At 44.5% G+C, this 23,368-nt stretch overlaps 2 protein-coding genes across 3 annotated transcripts; one reads left to right on the forward strand and one right to left on the reverse strand.

Annotated features, from left to right (window-relative positions):
* Nucleotides 1-1,980: 1,980 nt before the first annotated feature.
* oplah (5-oxoprolinase, ATP-hydrolysing) lies at nt 1,981-16,487 on the forward strand. 2 transcript variants are annotated; one of them, XM_056434523.1, is made up of 29 exons: nt 1,981-2,214; nt 2,662-2,868; nt 3,434-3,718; nt 4,394-4,585; nt 5,032-5,146; nt 5,542-5,665; nt 6,247-6,442; nt 6,643-6,808; nt 7,202-7,340; nt 7,942-8,009; nt 8,567-8,742; nt 8,839-8,955; nt 9,118-9,230; nt 9,345-9,515; nt 9,659-9,796; nt 10,048-10,186; nt 10,308-10,420; nt 10,801-10,952; nt 11,127-11,287; nt 11,454-11,555; nt 11,656-11,830; nt 12,287-12,471; nt 12,551-12,697; nt 12,788-12,922; nt 13,040-13,189; nt 13,286-13,443; nt 13,543-13,703; nt 13,816-13,913; nt 15,742-16,487. In XM_056434523.1, exons 3-29 carry the CDS (start codon nt 3,548-3,550, stop codon nt 15,892-15,894), a joined length of 3,915 nt encoding a protein of 1,304 aa, XP_056290498.1. In that variant the 5' UTR covers nt 1,981-2,214; nt 2,662-2,868; nt 3,434-3,547; the 3' UTR covers nt 15,895-16,487. The 2 variants fall into 2 exon arrangements, with proteins under 2 accessions (XP_056290498.1, XP_056290499.1); XM_056434524.1 differs by having other exon boundaries at nt 1,981-2,868; nt 9,662-9,796.
* A 3,002-nt stretch (nt 16,488-19,489) lies between these two features.
* Nucleotides 19,490-21,961, reverse strand: foxh1 (forkhead box H1). The gene is made up of 3 exons (XM_056434750.1): nt 21,491-21,961; nt 20,729-20,833; nt 19,490-20,452 (listed from the first exon to the last, which is right to left on the reverse strand). The coding sequence occupies exons 1-3, from the start codon at nt 21,959-21,961 to the stop codon at nt 19,490-19,492; spliced, it is 1,539 nt and encodes a 512-aa protein (XP_056290725.1).
* Nucleotides 21,962-23,368: the final 1,407 nt, after the last annotated feature.

Consider the following 23,368-nt stretch of genomic DNA (forward strand, 5'->3'; position numbering starts at 1 on the left):
GGGCACGTTTCCCATGTTATTGTCAGTCTGTACTACCAGCACCGTCAACAGGTGTCAGCAGGGCCGGTGATTGCTATAGGCGAACTAGGCGACTGCCTAGGGCGACAAATGGGTTGGGGGCGCCCTCGAGTGTCACCCTTAGACCTCCCATTAATCATAGTTAGAATAACAAGCATATTAAAACATGTTTATTTATCATGATCATCCTAGGGCGCCCCTTCAGCCACAAGTGTACTTGTCAACCTGATTTTTAGATTGAATTAATGGTTATTGTCGATATTTTCCTAATTTGGGGCGGTTGCGTTAAGTTATGTTTTTAATAATTGATCCTAACTTTGATTGTGCAATAAATTATTTAAAATAATAAAAAAGAAAATGTCCTGAAACTATTCTGGTGTTTGTTGTACATGCACCATTTATTGTTGAACTGCAATGTAGAATAGTAGAATTATAAGTGGGTGACAAACTGCTATGCAAAGTAAAGCAGTTAAAGGGTACCTGTAGTGAAAACGAATATGTAGCCAGATCAAAAGATAATGTGTTTCTAAAGGTTATTCATGCACTGACGGTCCAGTATTCAATAACAATACGTAGTTTAGGCTGTTCAAAGTCCTCAACTCCGACATGCGACAGTGCACTGGAGCTTGAATATGTCGCGGGTGGTGTGACGTCACATCGTTGAGAGATCGACAGCCAGCCACAGCGGATGTGTTCAGATACCAATATAAACAACGTTGAGCGCTCGCAAACAAATGCTGAGAGATTGATAATATGGACGATGAAAGATTGTCTGATTCAGCAACTGGATACTTGTTTGAACCTTTAAAAGCAGACTATCCCCATTTAGTGAATTGTGACAGCGATGATAGCGATGATTCAGATGAAGTTGATGCCGACGGACCGTCGGTCCAGATGCTTCACCGTGCGGACCGTGCACGCAAGTCGGCGGACGTTTGGTGCAGTTGTGGGAAATGTGCCACAAAAAACAGACATAGAGTGCATTTGTTGTAAAGAGCACGAACTTATGTCCGATGATATAGTGTCATTAGACCTCATCTGCTTCACACAAAAGAGTGAGCTTGATAGCTACATCGCGCATAAGCCAGCGCTGGAGATGTCTTTCATTGATGCAATGTTCGGCCGACATGTTCGGGGTGCTAGTGACTTTTTCTTTGCTCCGTCCGTCCCGATGCGCGCAAACCGGTGTCGGAGCTCCGCGGCGCACGAGACGGCGGGCAGAGGACTGTTAACGCAACACGTAGAGACAGAAATGACATGCTGCTGCTGTAATGTGGCGCTATAGAGAAAGTGACAGGGGGGCGGGCCAATTTTTTTTAATGTCATGCGATCTACCAATACTACGCCGCGATCGACTGGCAGGTCGCCGCGATCGACGTATTGAGCACCCCTGATATAGATTGTGTAATTATTGAGGCCACCGATCTATCCCAAGAAGCAACGCGTGTAGAAGTGGCTCCGGATTGGCTGAATTCCTTTCAACGACTCAACGTCATAGTTAGCTTTGACATGAGTAAATAACTAGCAAAATGGCTGCACCCTGAAGCGTTCACGGACTCGGAATGTTGACAAAGAAATGTAAATCCTCGGGCTATGCGTGACTTGTTGACAATAGCGGCGGGTAAATATGATTTATTTGATGCGCCGAATGGATGTAGCACGTTGTTGTTTTGCACTACAGGTACCCTTTAAGTTATTAAATGTCTCTTCAGTGACGTAATGTATTGTGTGTGTGTGTGTGTGTGAGGGGGGGGGGGGCACAAAACACAATCTCGCCTTGGGCAACCAAAGGGCTAGAGCCGGTGTTACGGTTCAACCTGAGACCCTGTTAACTGGCGACCTTCGGTCGAATGCGTCTGTTGTTGTCGTAGTTACGGCAGATGTTGATAATAGCAAGAGAACACGCAGCTGTCCTCGCCCCGGATGTTTTTTCATTAGCCCCGAATGTTTTAAACCAAAAAAAAAAAAAGATTTGGTACACAAGTGGTTAACACCTCCAGGTCGCACGTGACGTCATTCACCCAAAACAGCGGAGTCAGACTGGCAGCAGGCGCACGTAACAGCAAGCTGCTGCCTGAGAGTGTTTCTATGTCTACAAATTTCGCTGCTTCACTATTCTGGGCTAAGCCCAGCGCCGCCGCTCCCATAACGCGCATCGCTCTGCCGTGATACGCGCCGACACATCCGCGCACACAGGTGAGCACACTCACTCGAAAAACTCACTAGCACCCCCCCGTCGACAACGCTCGCACTGGCTAAGCCCCGGATGTATCCAAATCCTAGAGACGCGCCTGCCATGGAGCACACGAGAAGGTTTCTCATTGAATTGTAGAACTAAACAGTGCGGCATTCGCGAGGACAGCTGCGTGTTCTCTTGCTATTATCAACATCTGCCGTAACTACGACAACAACAGACGCATTCGACCGAAGGTCGCCAGTTAACAGGGTCTCAGGTTGAACCGTAACACCGGCCCTGGGTGAGCGCGTGCACAGCCTGTGCACGTGGAGGCCATTCACTTTACAGAATCATGTGAAGCGATAACAATGTTAGTATACTGACTTGTCTCTGGTAATAAATGCTGCTGAAAGGTTTTTTGATCATAAAATAAAAAAAACTGCAGCCTGTGCAATCTCCGTGATTAGGTTCCTTTGTGGAGCTCCGTGTGGGGATCGCCTCTGACCGGGGGCAGACGGCTGCTCCCAGAGGGGCGGAGTCTAAACCCGAGCGAGCAGCTCCTATTCCTAATGCCTTTCCTATTGTAATGAGCCGGTCACAGAGGCGAGGGAGGAGAATCTGACCGGTTACCGGATGACCAGAGAGTGACACTGTGCCAGTGCGGCGGCGTTCCGGTGAGTATTGATGTCGTGTACGGTCAGATCTCCGGCTTCGTTGCCTCGGATTCGTTGTGTGCGTCGCTCCCTCTGCACGCACACCGGGCACGTGTCGTGATATTTTGTGTTGATCTCCTTTCGAGGCGGTGCAGCTTTCCCGGTTATTTCACTGGCGGTGTTTATTATCTTTGAAAGAGCCCAAAGAAAAACGAGCCTGTTCCTGCAGAGTCCGCTGCTTTAAAGTCGTCCGGTTCTCTGGGTACCGCAATGTGTTGCTAATGATGCAAAACCACTTTAGAATTGCATTTACATTTGTGAGATTAAAAACATGCGTTATAGAGACTTAATAGCATGTTTAAACGCACAATTATGACATATTTTGGTTCTTTTTTTTAAGTAGAGGACACACAAAATGCAATGTAATATAATACAAACACATAAGACTGTGAGAGGCAGATGAGCAATAGGTTAAGAAACGCCACTAGTGTATTGATGTAGTCATTTTGTGAATGAATATGTTTCTCAGTTGACCTACAGTGTTGCATGGTGAACGTGGCTAATCTCTCCCCCTTTCTCACCGTAGGTTCCTCCAGCTAGTCACAGACTCAGAAGCAGCTCTTCTCTCTCTCTCTCTCTCTCTCTCTCTCTCTCTCTCTCCCTCGCTCTCTCTCCCTCTCCCTATATAAATCTCTCCACTATGACTGAGAATAAAGGGAAATTTGACTTTGCCATCGACCGGGGTGGCACCTTCACCGATGTGTTTGCCCGGCTGCCTGATGGTCGAGAGAGAGTCTTGAAACTGCTGTCCTGGGACCCCCAGAACTACAAAGATGCTCCCACTGAGGGGATCCGCAGAGTCCTGGAGGAGGTAACGTGAGAGAATGAATGTATTAAAACAAAGGCTGATATTCTGTAATATGAGTAAGAACTTTGTAGTTAATTACCTTCGCATTGAAAATGCGGAAAGGCTATGTTTTGATCGGCGTGTATTTATTTATTTATTTATTTGTATGCGTGTTATTCGCAGAACTAAAAAAGTATTGAACCGAATCGCATGAAATTTGGTGGGATGATTGGTTATTATCCGGGGACCAGTTGATTAGATTTTGGGATCAATCGGGTAAAGGTCAAGGTCAAAGGTCATGAACAGGTCAAAATCTTCTTGAATCGCATGAAATTTGGTGGGATGATTGGTTATTATCCGGGGACCATTTGATTAAATTTTGGGATCAATCGGGTCAAAGGTCAAGGTCATGGAAAGGTCAAAGTCTTTTTTTTACCATAGCACGATACATTTTTGTCCAATTGGCATGCAACTAATGCCAACATGTTCATAATTCAATGCCCAATCTTGTGATATGCGAAGGTATGCGCTCTACCGAGTGCCCATTCTCGTGAGTTATGCTATATGCATATTAATGAGCAGGCAGCAGATCAAGACTTCCGAATAGATCATGTTAATCACAGTTACACCTCTCCATCATCATCTGGGTGAACAGAACATTATATGAGTTGTATATATAAATGTGTTTGTTATTGACAGGAAACAGGGCGGGTCTTTCCTCGGGAGCAGCCCGTAGACACCGCTCTGATTGGCTGGATCCGAATGGGCACAACGGTGGCAACCAACGCTCTCCTGGAGAGAGAGGGAGAAAGGACCGCGCTGCTGGTCACCCTGGGCTTCAAGGATTTGTTGCACATCGGCACGCAGGCCAGGCCCAAACTATTTGATTTGGTTTGTAATGCTTGCTTTTCTTAACTCAGGAATACATAAATGTTACGTTTTAAAAGGCAAAGTGAGTACTGACCGGCTTATGTGACATTAACTGAAAAGCCAGTTTAACTAGTGAGCTCACCTAACCGCTTAACCACAGAGCCACATAATGCCCTTCAGCTATACTGTGTGTGGTGTTAATGAGTAGCCTTGGAACAGCTCTATAGTGCCTCTGCAACACAAGGTTTAGGTATTATTTAGTGCTACAGATACAGACACAAGGGCAGGTCTTGGAGTTTGCCCCTGTAACAGTTGTACCATTACTGGTTTAAATGGTCACTGATCTATGAATCTGATGATCTGTCAAGAAATCCACTTTCTGTTGTGGACCTTCATATTGCAAAGTTGCAATATGTTGCATCCATTCTTCTAACCTGCCTTGCGTGTGTGTTGTTGTGTGTATGCAGGAGGTGGTGGTTCCTGAAGTGCTGTATGAAGAGGTAATAGAGGTGGATGAGCGAGTTGTTCTCAAGCAAGATGGCTGCCAGCTGCCCAGAAAAGATCCCAAACGTATTGTCACAGGTGTGAAACACTGTAACCCGACCTCCAAATCCCCCTTCAAGTTCTCATGTGGGTCAGTGGTTAGCAGACCCGTCTTTCAATCAGGGGGTTGGCGGTTCAATCTCCGCCCTAGTCGATGTGTCCTTGAGCAAGACACTTAACCCTGAATTTATCCCTCTAGCTGTGTCTACGGTGTATTAATCTAACATGATTGTAAGTCGCTTTGGATAAAAGTGTCAGCTAAATGAAATGTCATGTCTTTCCGCTCTTCCAACTGATATGTCAGTGGGAATAGGACTACAACAAAGGCAATACCCTATATGTTTTGGTTGTGAATGTAAGCTCAGTCTGAGAGCAGAGCATTGCCTAAAGGCTGAAAATAATGAACCCTTGTGTGTGTGCTGGTGTCCCCTCAGGCAGTACAGGAGATTCTCTGGAGGTGTGGAGGGAGCTCGATCTTGAGCGAGTAGAAAAAGACCTCAGGGGAATTCTGTCTCGCGGGATAACCAGTCTTGCCGTCCTTCTGCTGCACTCATACACGTCAGTAGTGCGTCTTGTTTTTATAACTCTGGTATACACTAGAGAAGTGTATACATAAAAGAGCCTAATCTGATCGCGTGTCCTCTCTTTTGTCAGTTAGCTTCCTGTCCTTCTTAGACCATCTCCCCAAGAAAAGATTTAATTTTTTCTTTTAACTTCTAACACGACTATTGCTCTGAGACTCCTTGTCTCTGTGGGAGGAGTGGTATGCACTCTGGACATATAGCCTGTTTCTATTGTATGTGGAACCCATGTGGTTAATGGGTGAAGGTTCATGCTTTTCTTCCCATTTCTTTTCACTTAACTTCAAGTACAGTATATTCCTATGTATTCCTAAAAATCCATTCACAGATTCAAAGTTGTTGGATGTAATTCGCTCCAGTTCCAAGGACAGAAAATGTTTTCAAAGCCTTTGGGTTGAGTTGAAAGGGCACCTTCAATAAACCAGCAGTTAACCAACATTTTGGCTTCGTCTGTCACAGATAAAGCTTTAAAGTGATAAGGCGCACTTAAATTGTATAAGAGCTTTATTAATGTTTGACTCCAAGCTCCACCTCTTTCCTCTCCCCTCTCCCTTTCAGATTTTCTGATCATGAGAAAGCAGTGGGCGCCCTGGCACGCCGTCTGGGCTTCACCCAGGTGTCTCTGTCCAGTGAGGTCATGCCCATGGTGCGGGCGGTGCCTCGGGGCTACACTGTCTGCGCCGACGCCTACCTCACACCCAAAATCCATCAGTATTTAAAAGGCTTTACCTCTGGGTTCAAGGGTGGACTGAAGGTGTTTCACACATCAATAAATGTGTTTTTGCTTTTTGTTGCTGATACAAAACATAGCATTTTCTTTTTGTTCAATTGCTTGGTCTACCAAAATCCTATGTGTTCCCTCATGAACCTATAGCTCATAGACAGGATTTTCCAGATGTTCCAGTAGCTGAGTGTAAGTTAAAAACCCTGTTTCAGCTGACCTCTTTTCCTCAGGATGTGGACGTCCTGTTCATGCAGTCAGATGGCGGTCTGACTCCCATGGAGCAGTTCTGCGGTTCGCGGGCCGTTCTATCTGGCCCAGCGGGAGGGGTGGTGGGCTACGCCATCACTTCATACAGCCAAACGGAGAAAAAACCTGTGATTGGCTTTGACATGGGTGGTGAGTAGGAGGAATGCTGGGTATTATGGGTATTATTGTTAGTACCGTGAACAAATACAGAGTTTACAGACTATGTGCGGAGCTTCTTGCTCTTAGTTCTTTTCTGCACTGAACTCAGTGGAGCGGCGGATTAAAAGATCTGCACAAAGGAAAGCTCAATTTACTGTGCATATAAATTGTCTAAGACTTGGATTACTTACGTTACATGTTCTTATATTTCTGACTTTCACTTAAAAGTGTGTTACAAATGGCATAAAGTGCATATATTTGTTACATATTAAATTAAAAGGAGGGAAACAATCTTTTTCTTTGATTTTTCTGTGCTTGATAGACCTGTACAGCTGTTCATGCTTGTTGTCCTTCTGTCTGCCGCTGTCTTGTCTTTCTCTCCAGGAACATCCACTGATGTCAGTCGGTACGCTGGCCAGTATGAACACGTGTTTGAGGCGACCACAGCCGGAGTCACCCTGCAGGCGCCGCAGTTGGACATCAACACTGTGGCTGCAGGCGGAGGGTCGCGGCTCTTCTTCAGGTTGGTTAGTCAGTCTTGACCCATCGTTTGATGTATGTGTCTGGATTTGACTTTGACTGTTGTGGAGATCTAGCAACTGTGCACATTAAAGTCTGTTTACAGGTCTTGAGGAGTCCTACTACATATGTGATCAAATTAAGTCGTATAAAGCATTTTGTGGCTGCAGAGGGAGCTGTGCAAAGTCTGATAAATTGCCTTCTGGAGGCAGGTTGTAGTCCATCTTGAGAGCAAATGAATCAAGAATAGATGCACAGTGATTAGAAAAGTGCATTGCTATGAGAAATGAAAGCTTTGCTCGATGTTTGCTTTTCACAGATTATTTTGTGACTAAGAATAACCACCTCTTAAAGAATGTATATGCATTTGTGTCTGAAAGCTAAATAGTTGCAAAGATGAATGTTGAATTGATCACTTGTCAAAAGCGGTAGTAGGGCTTTGAATGTTTGAGGTTTTATTAATTAACACAAGATTGACCATGTACTCTCACATACTCGTTCTACTGGTTTGGGTTTGGTTTAGCTTTGATTTCAAATTAAACACAATTAATTCAACAGTTTTTCCATCCTTTCTGTTCTCTCTCCTTCCTTTGACTTCCTCTCAGATCAGGGATGTTTGTGGTTGGACCAGAGTCTGCAGGTGCACATCCAGGACCAGCCTGTTACCGGAAAGGTAAAAGTCACCATTACTCCCTTTTATTTCTGTTTTATTATTTCAAATTTCTCTCAATGCATTGTTGTGACTTCTTCTTTTCACGCCTGGTAGATGGTAAATTATAGTTTTATCATGAACCTTTTGCTCTTTAAATCATATTGAATCCAGATGTTCCACCCTCCATGTTGTCAGAAATCCCAGCTCTGTGTGGATGTTAGTTTGTTTTCTCATGTCCTGCTCCCTTCCCCCTTCTCTGGATTTATAACCTGTTTTAGCAGCTTGACGGTTGGAAATTAGCACACGCCCAAGTGTCAGATGATATAACTGACGCTTGCCTTGTAGTTCTCAGTTGGAACAAAAAGACACATGACTCTGACTTCATTGTAGATGTTCCCTGCAGGATAGTTGAGTAGCTCCATACTATACAGCAAATATCTTACTTTTTGCACAGAGTTACATAACATATGTTAAAACACCACATTGAAACATGTTTAATTGGGTTAAATGTGTGGACTTAGTTAGAACAGCATGAGTCAGGAAAACAAACGTATTGACTCGTTGTGGGATTTTCCTAGGCGGCCCTCTGACTGTCACCGATGCTAACTTAGCCCTGGGTCGACTCCTCCCGTCCTTCTTCCCAAAGATCTTTGGGCCAGGGGAGAATGAGCCACTGTCATTGGAAGAAACCATGAATCAGTTCCATCATCTGAGCCAGGAGATCAACCTCTTCTTGTCTTCTAACCAATCACAGGCACTCATATTTACTGGGATATTAATTAATATGCAGCCTGTCTGTCAAACCGTCTTAATAATACTATTAATAATTCTTGATTAATTTCCTCGGCAGGTTAGCGCAAATGGAGCTGGCAACAGCAAGTCACAGATGAGTGTGGAGGAGGTTGCCATGGGATTCATTCGTGTTGCAAATGAGGCCATGTGCCGGCCAATCAGAGCACTGACACAGGTATGTGGGTTAAACAAGACGTAGCTGCCTCTTCGTGGAAATATGTCTGAATGTTTGGATGTTAAGTGTGTCATACATTTAAAATCAGGTGTTTTCCTTTTGGTTCTTTTTTCCGGTGCTCCCTCACTCCTCCCCCACCTCCCATACCCCGCCCCGCTGTAGGCTAAGGGCCATGATACATCTCAGCACGTGTTGGCATGCTTCGGGGGTGCAGGTGGTCAACATGCCTGTGCTATTGCCCGAGCCTTGGGGATGAAGTCTGTCTTCATACACAAGTAAGGGTGATATGCTGTGTGTTTGTGTGTGTGTGTGTGTGTGTGTGCTTGTCTAAGAGAGTTGTATTCCTGCACAATGTGTGTGGCTGTAATGTGCGTCTCTGTGTGTTGCAGATACAGCGGCGTGCTGTCCGCTTATGGTCTGGCTCTAGCTGACGTGGTGGAGGAGGTGCAGGAGCCGTGCTCGCTTCAGTACGAGCAGCGCTCCTTCGACAAGCTCGATGGGAGGGTGGAGCATCTCTCGAAGCGCTGCCACGACACACTTTGCGCACGCGGTTTCACCAGGTCAGCACACACAGCCCCACATGGTCTGGGGTAACTCTCATGCCCCTCGGATCCTGGTGTGTTCATCCAATGCCTTGTCCCTGTCACACTCCCTAAACACTGAACAAGTGTTGACGCAGCCCTTTGTTTCTTGTCCTCCTCAGCAGTCAGATAACCACTGAGATCTTCCTCCACCTGCGTTACAAGGGCACTGACTGCGCTCTCATGGTTACCGCTGCCGGTTACCCCGCCGACGCCGAGTCCTGCCTCGCTGGAGACTTCCGCAGTGCCTTCACCAAGCGGTGCGTTCATTCTTTACTCATTTGCTTGATGATTTGTTGATTCATTCTCCTATTGGCTGGATCACATATTCATTTTGCCATTTACACGTTTGCTCCTTTTGTCCCCTCCGTTTATGTTGTAAAGCAAACACACCGTCGTCCACAGGAGATACAACTCGACTTTGCTGACATTTGTTTACACTACTTATGATCTCTAACCTTCATACATGTTCTCCTCTGCCTCCTCTGTTTATTTAATTGTTTCCTTTTAGTTATCTGAAGGAGTTTGGATTCACCATCCCAGAAAGAGCCATCATGGTTGATGACATCAGAGTGAGGGGTTGTGGGAAATCTGGTATCAAATCTGTGTTCAAAACAAAGACGAGGCTTGGACAGGCCAAACCAGTCACGGTACAGACTGTCTTCCACATACATGTCGCTAATATACATTATGCTATCGATGGATAACATCATGAATGTACGTGTCTTCAAAGTAATGAATCTTCTTGTGGCAATCTATTATTTTTCGTAGATGACCAAGTGTTACTTTGAGGAAGGTTACCTGGACACCAGTGTGTATCTATGGGAGGAGCTGCCATGTGGTCATCGTATCCAGGGACCAGCCATCATTATTGACAAGAACAGGCAAGCATGTCCCCCTTACTGCCATTACTAGCTTTCCAATAAACATTGATTCAGTCAGGATTATGTATCTGTAAGTATTTCAACCCACTGCTTGAGACTACCTTTATCTTCATCATATCTTATCTTTATCAAACTGGGCTTTCTTCAGGCTTAAAGAAACAGCTGCTAAAAGGGCCCATTTCATACAGAGGGTAAATACAGGTGTATTCAGACAGACGACATTAGATATTAAATTATTTGTTAACATTAAAGCATGTAAACGTCTTCTTGAAGAACCTATAAAGCGAGCGAGATATGTCCCCTTTTGATGCCTGTACTTACCTGCATAAACGTCTGTGTTTGTTTAAAAGTATTTCTTTCCTACCCATTTCCTCCATCAGTACCATCCTGGTGGAGCCGTGCTGTGAGGCCCATCTAACAGAAGGGGGCGACATTTGTATGACTGTGAGCTCTGACCCTCACTGCGCTCTGGGCACTGAGCTCAACACTGTGCAGCTCTCCATCTTCTCTCACCGCTTCATGAGCATCGCAGGTACACCAACAGGAGAGAGGAGGGAATGAGACGGGAGCTGGACGCTGTCGGGGAGAAACTAGGAGAAGGAAGGCAGACCATTAGGGAGCGCAGTGATTGTGTGTCCGAATATTATGTTCTGTGTTATTTTCTTATTAGCTTGCTCAGTAGCGTTCCACCTCTCCTCCTCTACAGAACAGATGGGTAGAGTCCTCCAGAGAACCTCCATCTCCACCAACATCAAGGAACGGCTCGACTTCTCCTGTGCTGTGTTCGGACCAGACGGCGGTTTAGTGTCCAATGCACCTCATATCCCCGTTCACCTGGGGGCCATGCAGGAGACCGTCCAGTACCAGGTACCTCTTGTGGGGTGGGGGCGGGGGGCGGGGTTGTAGTTCTGAGTTTTCAACATATTACTGAAACACTTTAGAATAAAAACTCCATGATGACACATTATGACGACGATGACGACGTCTTCTTCTTCTTCTTCTTCTTCTCTTCTTCTACTTCCTCTCTGTGCAGCTCAGATCATTGGGGAACGAGCTGAAAGAAGGCGATGTGATTCTGAGCAACCACCCGTGTGCCGGGGGCAGCCACCTGCCAGACCTCACAGTCATCACACCGGTCAGTCTGTCCAACTTTCTTGCTCTCCTCATTATCCATCTTACTTGTTACTACATACCTTTTTACTTTCCTCCGTTATCTGTTCCCCTTTTCCTCCCAGGTGTTTTGGAAAGGAGTGAGCAGGCCGGTGTTCTTTGTCGCCAGCAGAGGGCACCATGCTGACATTGGTGGCATCACGCCAGGCTCCATGCCCCCCCATTCCACCACCCTTCAGCAGGAGGGGGCAGTGTTCACCTCCTTTAAACTTGTCACTGGCGGCGTCTTTCAGGAAGAGGGTAAGAGAGGAGGAGCTGAACCAATAATCAGTGTAAAATAGTAACATAGTAATATTTAAGCGTCTCTGTGTACCTAGAAAAGCGCTATAGAAGTCTGACTATAGTCTATAGTTTTTTTGCATATTTAAGATATTGCAAACCTGTTGCTGGAAGGTCTGAATCAGTGTATAAACTTACTGAATACTTTGGGAAATTGTCAGCGGTAATCTTGAGTAATTGTGTAGTTAATCATCTTGAGCATGCTAAATCACCAGTTGAGTGATATAAGTGAGCTTAGAAAGCAACATAATCACCTCGCACCGTTTGTTTCTGTTAGCTTTAACTTTGATCAAATGTTCTCTTATTAAGTTTACTTTCTTTAATCTCACTTCCTATCGTGCTTTTCTCTTTTTCCGTCTCCTTTTCCAAACTCACTCATGGAAACTCTCCTGCCTGTTCCCTCTGCTTCCCTATTAGCTCTAACTGAAGCTCTGATGGCTCCGGCCCAGTACCCAGACTCCTCTGGGACTCGTAATCTCCATGACAACCTGTCAGATCTGCGGGCTCAGGTGGCGGCCAATCAGAGAGGCAGCCAGCTGGTGGGGGAGTTGATTGACAGCTACGGGTTAGCTGTGGTCCAGGCCTACATGGGATACATTCAGGTAACTGTGGCTACAAGTGAAGAATAGAAAACACTTCTGGTGGCGGTGTGCTACTTCAGCCTTTGTGTTAATGCTTCAGAGTAACGCAGAGCTGGCAGTGAGGGACATGCTGAGAGACTTTGCTCGTCGTCGACGGCAACAGACTGGCTCCTTGGAGGTGGAGTCGGAGGATTTCATGGATGATGGGACAGCAATCAGACTGCGGGTTCAGATTAATGAGGAAGAGGTGAGCAGGGAGAATCTCTTCATGGTAGTCCAAACATGTTGTCTTGCACAATTAACTGATCAATTCACATAAAAACCTCCATCACCACAGGGCAGTGCGGTGTTTGACTTCACAGGGACGGGGACAGAGGTTTGGGGGAACTGCAATGCTCCACGCGCCATCACCCTTTCAGCCCTCATCTATTGCCTGCGCTGCATGGTGGGAGAGGACATTCCACTTAATCAGGTCAGGAAGTTTATTCAGGGACCTCTCTGGTGGTTCTCAGGGATGTTTACGGTTTGATTACATATTTATTTAGTAGTTCTTCCTGCACTTGTATTCACATTTTGTTTTCATATCTAGGGATGCCTTGCACCAGTCACAATCATCATACCCCCTGGCTCAATCCTTCAGCCTTCCCAGAATGCAGCTGTGGTGGGAGGAAATGTACTCACATCCCAGAGAGTGGTCGATGTCATATTTAGGGCATTTGAGGTGTGCTCTGCTTCACAGGTGAGAAAAACTGGATTTGTATATTGAAACAAATATATCCATATTAACTATGCTTCTGTGTTATGCTTATTTATTGTCATTCCTTATTTTCATCAGGGCTGCATGAACAACATTTCATTTGGCAATGAGAGTATAGGTTACTACGAGACAGTTGCTGGGGGAGCAGGGGCGGGGCCAGGCTGGAAGGGGCGGAGTGGCGTTCACAGTCACATGACCAACACCCGCATCACTGACCCCGAGATTCTGGAGAAGAGGTCTGACATGAGTTCTAATTTTAGTGATAGAAAATTATATTTCTTGTGTCCAGTGATGATGATACTGGAATTGATATTATTGATTTGTATGTTGTTCAGATATCCCGTCATTTTAGAGCAGTTCTCTCTGCGGCCCGGCTCCGGGGGTGCAGGAAAATACTGTGGGGGAGACGGTGTGGTCCGGAAACTTCTGTTCAGGAACAAGGTGGTTCTCTCTGTCCTGACCGAGAGGCGCTCCACCCGTCCCTACGGCCTCCAGGGTAAACTCTCACCCTGACCAGCCATTTTCATATTTTGTATAACAGCTGTTGGCTGGTGGTGTCACTCTTTTTTCTATTGTTTGTACTCTTCTAACTTCCCTCTGTTGGTTAGGGGGTGAGGACGGAGCATCAGGGCTGAACCTGCTTCACAGAGCGGACGGTCGAGTCCTCAACCTGGGTGCCAAAACCAGTGTCGACCTTCAGCCCGGGGTAACACTGCAGGGTTTTTCCTGCATAGAGAAAATTTGGGCGCGCGCCTAAGCCGTTTTCCCGAACGCCTATGACAAATCCCGAGCGCCTAAGGCAAAAAAAGTCTGCGATGGAAAAAAAAAAAAAACTGTGTTCATCACGTGCATGTCAGCGAATATGTTCTCAATAGTATGTTTCAAGGAGGCTACAGCCGAACCCTCGTTCTGTTTTGATCAATAGTAATCGAGTTCATAAGCATGTCTTCTTGTCTGATCAATACGCAACTGTGAGGTGCGCGAATGGACAGAGCGGCCAGCTGCTGGTCACTCACTCAACAGCCCGACGTGCACGAATACACCTGGACTATATAGGGATGCACCGATCTGATCGGCGCCGATCCATATCAACCGATATTCCCATTATCGGTTTTGATCGGCATTCTCAAAACGGCCGATCAAACTGGCCGATCAGATGACATAAAATCTGCGAGAAAAACTATCAGCGACGTTTCAATCCCGGCGCACCTCAACGGAGACGATGCACCCGGCGAGGGCCAGCCGGCTGAGTGCAGAGGGGATCCTCACGCAGCGAGCAGCGTCCCTGTTCCCCGGGTTGAATCACTGGGTCAACTCAGCCGACTCTCACATGTCTGCCCCTATAGACTGATGTTGACGGTAAACGCATTCGATCGGGAGCGCGAGGGTTTTGATCAAGTTAGCGGAAGGATTTAAGTGACAACATCCGGTTTTGCAAAGTTAGCGGAAAGAACCACGTGAAACAACATCCGTTTATCAAAATAAGATTTCGACAAATCATACACAAGTAAACAATGAACTGATTTTGTATCTTTAGAGATCGTTTCTGAGATTTAGCCTAAATTATGCTAACATTAAAACATTTTTACTGTACCAAGGAAGAGTTTATAAAAATAAGTCAGACTTTTGTATGTTAAGAAAAGTCCTGTATATAGATTTCCCCAAGAGTTCCAGGAAATGAATAATGCAGATGTGTTCCATACATATCTGAAATCCCCATCACTGGCAATTAATCAATTTTAATGTATCAATTAGGACATTTTTCAAAGTAAAAGTCCTAAATGTTTAAAGAAATTGGTAATTTCTTTAATGTTTGAGGTGCTTTATATATGTATTTCCTCATAGTCCGAGGCAATAATGCTACACAATAAATAGAATGCTTCAATCGACACCGTGATCGGTATTATCGGATAGGCAGATACTGATTTCAGTGATCGGTGATCGGCACCAAAAAACCTGATCGGTGCATCTCTAATTGTCAATCTATTAGCCTATCTATTTTAATCTAAAGTGGAAGCAAAATGATTTCCTCAAGCATTGCCTCCATTATTTATGTGAAAAAAAGAAGAAAAAAATAGTAAATACATAGATGTCTGCTAATTACAGTGATATGGCAATATAGACCGTGCAAATTTGTTTGGGAGCACCGAAGACCCATTTTGACCCAGGAAAAACCCTGGACTGCATAATAATTTTGCATTTAAGATTGTCTTCTGACAACAGAATTTAATTCCAAGATGCATGCAAATTTGTAATTTGTGATACTGGGCTATACAAAATAAACTGAATTTTATTTACATTATAATTATTCCAATAAAACTTCAAGCAAACTTCTTAAGATGACTTCTAGAATGTACTGAATAACCTCTGCTGTTTTTAAAGAGTCAGCTAATATATGCTACATGTTTGTGTTTAAAATATGGTCCTGGAGTCTGAAAGTAATCAGAATACCCTCTGGTTAACTCTTTACCTTTACAACTGTTAGTATAAACTGATTTGTCAGCTGAATCCACTGTGTGTGTCTCCCCCTACAGGACATGTTCTGCCTCTACACCCCTGGAGGAGGGGGCTACGGAGGAGAGGAGGACACAACCAGCCGACCCCAGACCAAGCAAAGGCGTCTGAATGAGTCTTTCCCTGAGAGAGGCAGTGTCTTTGAATACCGAATGGCACAAGAGGGTGTGTGAAAATTAATAAGGAGAGGGAGAGCTGACGGACAAGCCAGAAGAGGAGAAGAAGGAATGAGGTGGGCGAAAAAACAGAAACGGCAAAAAAATACCGAGGAAAGAAAGTGGTAACGAGTTGGTACTCGTTGCAACAACTATCATTAAAGTCCACATCCCTATAACAGAAATTATTACAATAACACTGTTTAGCAGAATATGTGTGCTAACATACTGATTCAAAAGACTGATAGCTCATTAATCACATTTGTGTGATGGACAAATAAGATGTGTTGCTCAGTTAAATGTAACATTCCAATGGTTAGTTTCAATGTATTTCTGATGAGGAAATAAGATTTTATAATTAGTTTCTGATAATACATATCCCAGTAAACAAATTAAGGAGCGACACATTTGCCATGGAAGGTAAGACAGTGTGTATTTGTTTGGCTTTAATAAATGACATCTCATCTAACTCTGTAAGAGAGAAGCCAAACATGTGAAGCAGCTGCTAAAGTGCTTTAACTGGAACAACCACTTATCTAACACCTCAAAGTGCGGTTACTGTTCTTCTGTTATTTTAATAGGACAGACGAATAAACCACATTTGTACTTTTTATATTGTCGTCTTTTTATTTCTTTAAAAGAAAATAGTAGTTTCACTTCTACGTTTTTGAGTGTCGGGAAGAAATGTGTTGAGACAGTCTGAAGGGCACATCTTATTGGGGAAGGCACAATGTAGCAGTTGTGATGTCCCTGTGGCGTGCTCCATCTACCATACCAGATGAGTTGTATATAATGTCACTCGTTTTACTTTTAGCTCTTTATAAAAGGGTTATTTGGTCAAGTTGTTCATTAACATTGATTTGGCTCATTCAATGGTATTTCTTCAAATGATACTTTACTGACTCCGAGGGTTCTTGGGCGGAGACTTGGAGCTGTTAACATGCACACAACCAGCCACAGAGGCTCATTGTGACGGCCAGTCATACATGTAAATTGATGAGGGGGAGTGTGTTGAGATGCAACCCAGAGGGACTGTTTGGGGGAGGGGTGCATGTCCCCGTTTAAGTGGTGGCCCCCTCCTCCCATCTTTGGGTCTGGAATGATCGAGGAGAGCAGGAAGGATGGCGAGGGAGTGCAGGCATGCGTAGGCAGCTGATAAAGAGATAGTGGCCACAGCAGGAGGTTGATGGCTGCCGGACGGTTAATGTAAATCAGCAGGCATTGTGTGCATGTTTGTGTGCGGGTAACTCATACGGATGCTATGCACTGTGGATCAAAGATAGTTTGAATTCTTTAGTGATCGCAATTCCTGCGGTAAAACAATCTCTCATACTGAGAGGACTTGAGACTCGCCCCCTGCTGCCTGGGACAATCTCCATCTTCATCCTGTGGCTGATAGTCAGTTTTAGGTTATGGGGATTTGTGCTCTCATTATGGGAGACTCCGTGTGAGAGAAAACAAGCATGAATCAAGAGAAAGTTCTTAATCGTAGAATTAAACATATCTGGGAAACACAGCGTCCACAAAATAAACCGTTGGTATCATTCAAATAGCATGTCATTAGTAAGGTTCTACATAACCAATAGAGTCAGAGCATTCGATGGCTTTTAATAGGACATGAAAACTGAGAGATTAGGATGCAGCTATTAGCTTAGTCGTCAACACACATATTAGAATGAGTGCAAATTACATAATTTAAACATTTTGAATTCATGTGGCAGACTGAACTAATCTTTTTAAACATGGTTATACCTCAAAGCAATGTGTCTTGTGACTTACTACTTTGATTTCACTATATTTCAGAGGGAAAGCCAATGGATTGAGTTAAATAAATGTATATGTTACTCTATCATTGACAGATGGAGTAACTAGGTAAATGACAATAGGATTTTTATTTAAAATATTGTTCTGCATAATCTTCACTTTTGATAAATACACATTTAATTCAGTTTTGCTTAACATTTTTGTATTGCTACTATTATAAACGCTTTACATTTTAGGCACAGAAATGACAATTGAGCCAAGTTAAGAATTGATGCTTTTCAAATTCTTAACTGCTACCAACAGTACCACAAAGAGGGCCTATAAGTACACTGAACCCAGAAATCCTGGACTTCACGATCTACAGATTTATGGTATAATTTAGACGGCTGTTAGTCGAGTTGTATTTGTGCAGAACTACTAACATCCAGCTTTAAAGACAGACAGTCGTGCAAATAAACCAACCAGGACTCAGCCATCTGAACAAACAGGAACACAGAGCGACATAGAAATGATAAACTTATAAAGTGGAATCCAACATTTACAAACGCAAACTATAAAAATGAAATAGTTCTGCAGGTTTAGTTACCTTATTGCCATATACAATGCCAAGCAGCCCATTTAAAATAAACATTTTATTTCAGACCCTGTTCAACTCCATGAGCTTCTTTTGATACTTCAACCTCTGAGCTGTTTGACTCAGGCTCAGTATCTTATAAGTCTTCAACAAGACTACAGGAAAATGGCAAAAAAGGAACAGGACTTCCACCTGACAGGGTATAAGTAGACTTTTTTTTTTTTTTTTTTTAAAGCAATTTCCTTCGTAAGACGATAATAATGACATCAAATAGTGCAAACAACCGTCAGTGCAAAGTCCACAAGTAACTTCTGTAAATCCTGAGGTAGATACTGGTCGATTGTCTCCAGTGTCCTGACAACATGCAGCATTCTGGATTGGTTTTGTAGTGTAAAAGAAAAACAGTCAGACAGATGGAAAAGACAATTATAGGGCTACCATTCATCAGGTTAATATATGTAGCTGCATAGGAACAATGCAGACAGCCCAAACTCTCAAAAATTAAGACAGGAACAACAACAAAACAGCTGGTCCAGCATATTTAACCATCTGAACAAACAAACCAAAACTCTCAAATAACACAAGTGTATGTGTACACATTAATCTGTGCAAACACACACACCCTGATAGAGCAAAACATATTTTCAATAAAAGTAATTCACCTCACATTTCTATATTTTGTTCAAAATGCAGGCTACACTGTAAAGAAAGATATTGCATTTAATACTTTGTTGCTCAAACGTACCATCAACCATCCAGCTCTATGCGGTTAGTTTTCCACAAACTGTAAATTCAAGATTAAATCCAACAATACATTCAGCCGTCACAGTAGGAAGATAACATGGAAAAGAAAGTTTTGTAAGAAAGCAACTGTATGGCAACATATAAAACAGTGCAAATACGATTGGCAGTGCAAAGAGCCAGCAGTAATACACAGTGCATTTCCCTGAAAGCCTGAGGTAGATGGTTATGAAACCAGTTAATACTCCACACATTGATAAGAAATGATTTTACTTTTGAAAATGATGTCCTTAAGACAATACAGACTTTAAATCTTATTAACATGAACCCATCAGCTATAGGTCAGCGCTCTTTTTGCATATTAAACAATCAACATTTCTTTGCCTGGAGGTAGTGAAACTGGATTTAGCTAAATCTGCAACAGAAATTAGTTTCCTTTGCAGATCTTGATTGAACCTCCCGTCCTGCATCACAGTGGGATTTAAGTGACAGCGTGGCTCAGTCTCAGGAAACAAGTCACTATTTCAGAGTCAGTCAGTACTGAGGATACCCGTTTATGGGAGGGCCGTTCGGTAGCGTGTACTGACCAGGTGGTTGATGATGTGGGTGAGAGTTATGATTGCTTGGTACCAACAAATCAAACACACTCTTATTCGGAGGCACAGATTGCAACATGTTGTCCAGGTCCATAATGAGGGGAGGGGCTTGGACAGAAACTCGTCCACTGGGGAGTATGGGCCAATAGGCATGCCCCAAGAAATGACCAGGTGCTACCGGGGAGCTACCATAGCCGTAAAGGGGAAGTCCGCCATGAAGCGGCATTAGAGGACCTCCGTTAAACCGTATGCTGGGTGGGGCAACAGCATTGGGGGGTGCATACTTGGCATAGGAGGTAGGGAGCTCCCACGGAGGTGCAAGCATCTCCCGGCGGGCCGACTTGTGCAGTGGCGGTCTGTAGTCCTCGTAACCGTCTGACCCAGCTTCCCCATCAAGAGGAACACGCTTCCCAGACAAAGTGCCTCTCCATTCCTCATCAGATGAGGAGGTGGAGGCTGGGCTGGCAGAGCTGGCCGAGGCACTATGGGCAGAGGAGGCGAAGCGAGGTCGAGGAGGTGGTGAAGAACGAGGGCGCTCTCCTTTGCCCCAGCAGTCCCTGGTAGACGCATCCACTTCCCCGGAGGCACTAGGTTGTCGCAGGCTGTGTAGCAGAGAGTCGATGGCGAAGGAGGAGTCCAGCTTGGGTCGGAACAAGTCCTCCTGTGGTGGGGAGGGTTGTTTTGAGCACATGGCGGGCAAAGTGGTGACGAGGGCCGGCGGGGGCTCCGATTCTGGCTGGTGTTCCTGCAGGATATAAGGGGCCAGATCCTGGGCAAAGATAGTCTCATCCTGGCGTGAAACAGCTGTGTTTTGCCTCTTGAGGAGCTCCAGAGGAACACGGCTCAACTCCACTGCCCAGAAGTTGCCTTTACCCTGAGGCTTCCCTGGGTCCTTCAGCACCTATAGGTTGAGGGAGGGTGGAGAGTGGGATGAGCACTTAAGTCTGACGAGCGAGTCAGGCAGGAAAGACAGTTTCACTGTTAACCATCACAATAACAGTGGATACAATCTTGAGACTGGTTTGAAGGTTCAATCTAAAGCCCTCGGAGCGTATTTCTACAAACAAAGCTCCGGACAATGCAAATGTTAAGCCCGTATTTTGTGAACTCGGTCCATCCAGCCACTTATGAGAATAAATAGTAATTCAAACAGAGTAGTTCACCAGTGTTAACATACCTTCACAAAGCAGTCATAAGAGGAGAGGTTGTGTCGCACAGAATCCCGCCAGCCTTTGTAGTTTCCTTTGAAGAATGGGAAGAGAGTACTGATCTCCTTTAGGATCTAGAAATAAAACAAAAATCTCAGTCTGGTGGTCTGAAGAAGATGCTCCTCTTCACTGTATTTCAGTTTGGGTACACAGTGAGGCAAATGCTATCTAAACACACTGATAAGAGTTTACAAATTAGAGTAACACACTTGCAGAAGTAAACGCCCACTGAATGAAAAAAAAAAAAAAAACGTTGATCATTAATATACAAATTAAAGTTTTTAGGCAGTACTTTAATAGAAAAACAACTTTAACTGAACTGTGATTTAAGCATGCACTGTATATCACCATGTTATCACTGTCCTGACACAGATTAGTGTCTGGTTTCACTGCAGTCCAATCTTATCAAAGCAAACCAAGAATGGTCGGGCGATAGTCACTCAAGTGTCACCAAGAGGCTGCTGTGTTGTGTCACTTCATGAACTGTAAATGATCAGTCAGTGTGATATTGATTTATTAAATAGTAAAGTATTAGCAACCATCTGATTCTAAATACTGTCCTGTATTTACTAAAAATACTACAGGGTATTTTATTTTGTTCAATAAAATACTGTTAAATAAGAAATAAGCACCGTGAGTAAAGCACAATCTCTACCCGAACTGCCTCTCGCACTGCGCCTTGCACTGGGCCCTCAAACACAGATATGTATGCGATGGTATTGTGTTCTTACCTCGCATAACGTCAGTTTCTTCTCTGGCGACCTTTGGATGACCATAGCAATCATAGCGAGGTACGAGTAAGGGGGCTTGGGGTACCGCTGGTAATTCTTTTTCTTTCCGCCGCTGGTGCTACTCTTCTCCCGTTCCCACGAGTCCTGGTTAATAGTTTCCTGCTTGAAGTGGGCATCTTGAGGACTCTGGTATGATGAGCCCGGTGGTCCAACTGTATCCATGAATGTCGTGGCACTGGCGAGCTGTTCGCGGCCCGATGTGGGATTCTCCAGGCGCGACGACTGCTGGGGAACAATCTGAGCCAGCTGTTGAGGCCAACTGCTGGATGTGGAGCTCCTCGCTACACCGCTGGCAGGGAAACTCTGCTGCGCATTTCTGTGGAAGTCAAGTTGATGGCCGTGATGTTCTCCGAGATGGGACAGAGCGGCTGGTGCCAAGAGGGCAAACTGCTCCGGCCAGTGCTTTGTCATGCTGATCAGCCGGAGGGTAGGATCGGCTCGCACGTTCGGACAGGAGCACGGCGAGGGGGAGGGAGGTCAAAGAGTCTGTCCTTAAGTCCTGGCAGACTGCTGGCTCCAGGCTGACTATTTGAAGAGCAAACAATTAACAGTTTCATGTAAATCCCGCTGCGTAATCGAGGGGGGAATGACGCGTTATCTGAGAGGAGAATGACTGATCGCCCCGGGGGGCTGGGGAGGGTCTGTGTACGAGGAGGGGCGAGAGAAAGACACTAAACCTGTAAATAACCCTTATGATAATATCAACATGCCTCTTAAGACGCAGAGATTCAGAGTTTGCTTTGGAATAAGTTGTTAGAAGATTTACTCACACGGGCCTAACTTATAATGGCCCATGTGGTTTAGGAAATACCCTTCAAACAATTGCGTTTATTTTGAACAATGACCAGAGCAATATTTTCATCGTAGTATCTACATGTAACCCATAGACCATGTTGTGTTCCATTTCAAACCATGAAGACGTTTCTATCGAGAGATATAGTGACACTTGGGAAAGAGGGGACAACTGAACCTGGTGGGGAGGGTGTGGGGGACGAGAAAGAGGATTTCGATTGAGGCTTACGTGCAATCAACAATTTTTCGTGAGCAATATACAAAGAGAATGACGAATATACAAACGTCTAAACAATTACATCATTTAACAATCATTAATTTCAACAGGCTAAATCAAATAAATTTAAATATTTGAGTCAGACGAACTTTTAGATTGCGAGGAAAACAATAAATTGCCACGTTGCCGTGTAGGCTGTTATGTATCCAGGTTAGCCCCAATCTAGAGAGCAAGGCGAGAACATGTAAACTCCACACACGTTTTTTTTCTTCTATTTTGAAGATAATTTACAAATTGTAATTAGTCAGATGACCCAGAATAAATTATTTGGAGACATTATGGTGGTGCTCTGATTGTGCGCCATATTCGAGGGTGTTTTGCGCACAGTGGGGTCTCCCTGGGACTATGCAGGAAGCCATTCAGTGTTGAAAGACTAAGTTTCGGGAATGCATGTCTTTTGTTCATGTTAACGTAGTGCTAATGTGCAAAAGCTTTCTTCCCAGCAAGACAGTGAAAACAAGTTGGATTAGGAGGAACCCCGTTGGCAAACGAGACTGTTCCTGCCCAAAAGAGCTGCTTAGCATGTGAGGAAACACGGAGGCCGATCAACACCAGTTGTGGCTTTTCTGGCGCTTACAAGCTGCGAAGTGTCGTTGTTGGCTCGGACGTTCACACCTTAAGCAGGAGCAATCGTGTTGCCCGGAATTGTTCCCTCAATATAGCTCTGAAACAAAAACGGCTTCACTTAATTCAAGAATCAACCATTTACAGTGAGTTTCTATATTGTGCTATGCGTAGGGACGTCTGAC

This window comes from Pseudoliparis swirei, chromosome 16, assembly GCF_029220125.1.
Source record: "Pseudoliparis swirei isolate HS2019 ecotype Mariana Trench chromosome 16, NWPU_hadal_v1, whole genome shotgun sequence".
NCBI classification, from domain to species: domain Eukaryota; kingdom Metazoa; phylum Chordata; class Actinopteri; order Perciformes; family Liparidae; genus Pseudoliparis; species Pseudoliparis swirei.

Coding starts and splice junctions, on each gene's coding strand:
- oplah (XM_056434523.1), top strand. CDS start 3,548: ATGACTGAGAATAAAGGGAAATTTGACTTTGCCATCGACCGGGGTGGC. Junction 4,586..5,031: donor GGCCCAAACTATTTGATTTG/GTTTGTAATGCT, acceptor GTGTGTATGCAG/GAGGTGGTGGTTCCTGAAGT. Junction 11,831..12,286: donor CGGCGTCTTTCAGGAAGAGG/GTAAGAGAGGAG, acceptor CTTCCCTATTAG/CTCTAACTGAAGCTCTGATG.
- foxh1 (XM_056434750.1), bottom strand. CDS start 21,961: ATGACAAAGCACTGGCCGGAGCAGTTTGCCCTCTTGGCACCAGCCGCT. Junction 20,834..21,490: donor AGAAACTGACGTTATGCGAG/GTAAGAACACAA, acceptor TTTTATTTCTAG/ATCCTAAAGGAGATCAGTAC. Junction 20,453..20,728: donor CTTATGACTGCTTTGTGAAG/GTATGTTAACAC, acceptor CTCAACCTATAG/GTGCTGAAGGACCCAGGGAA.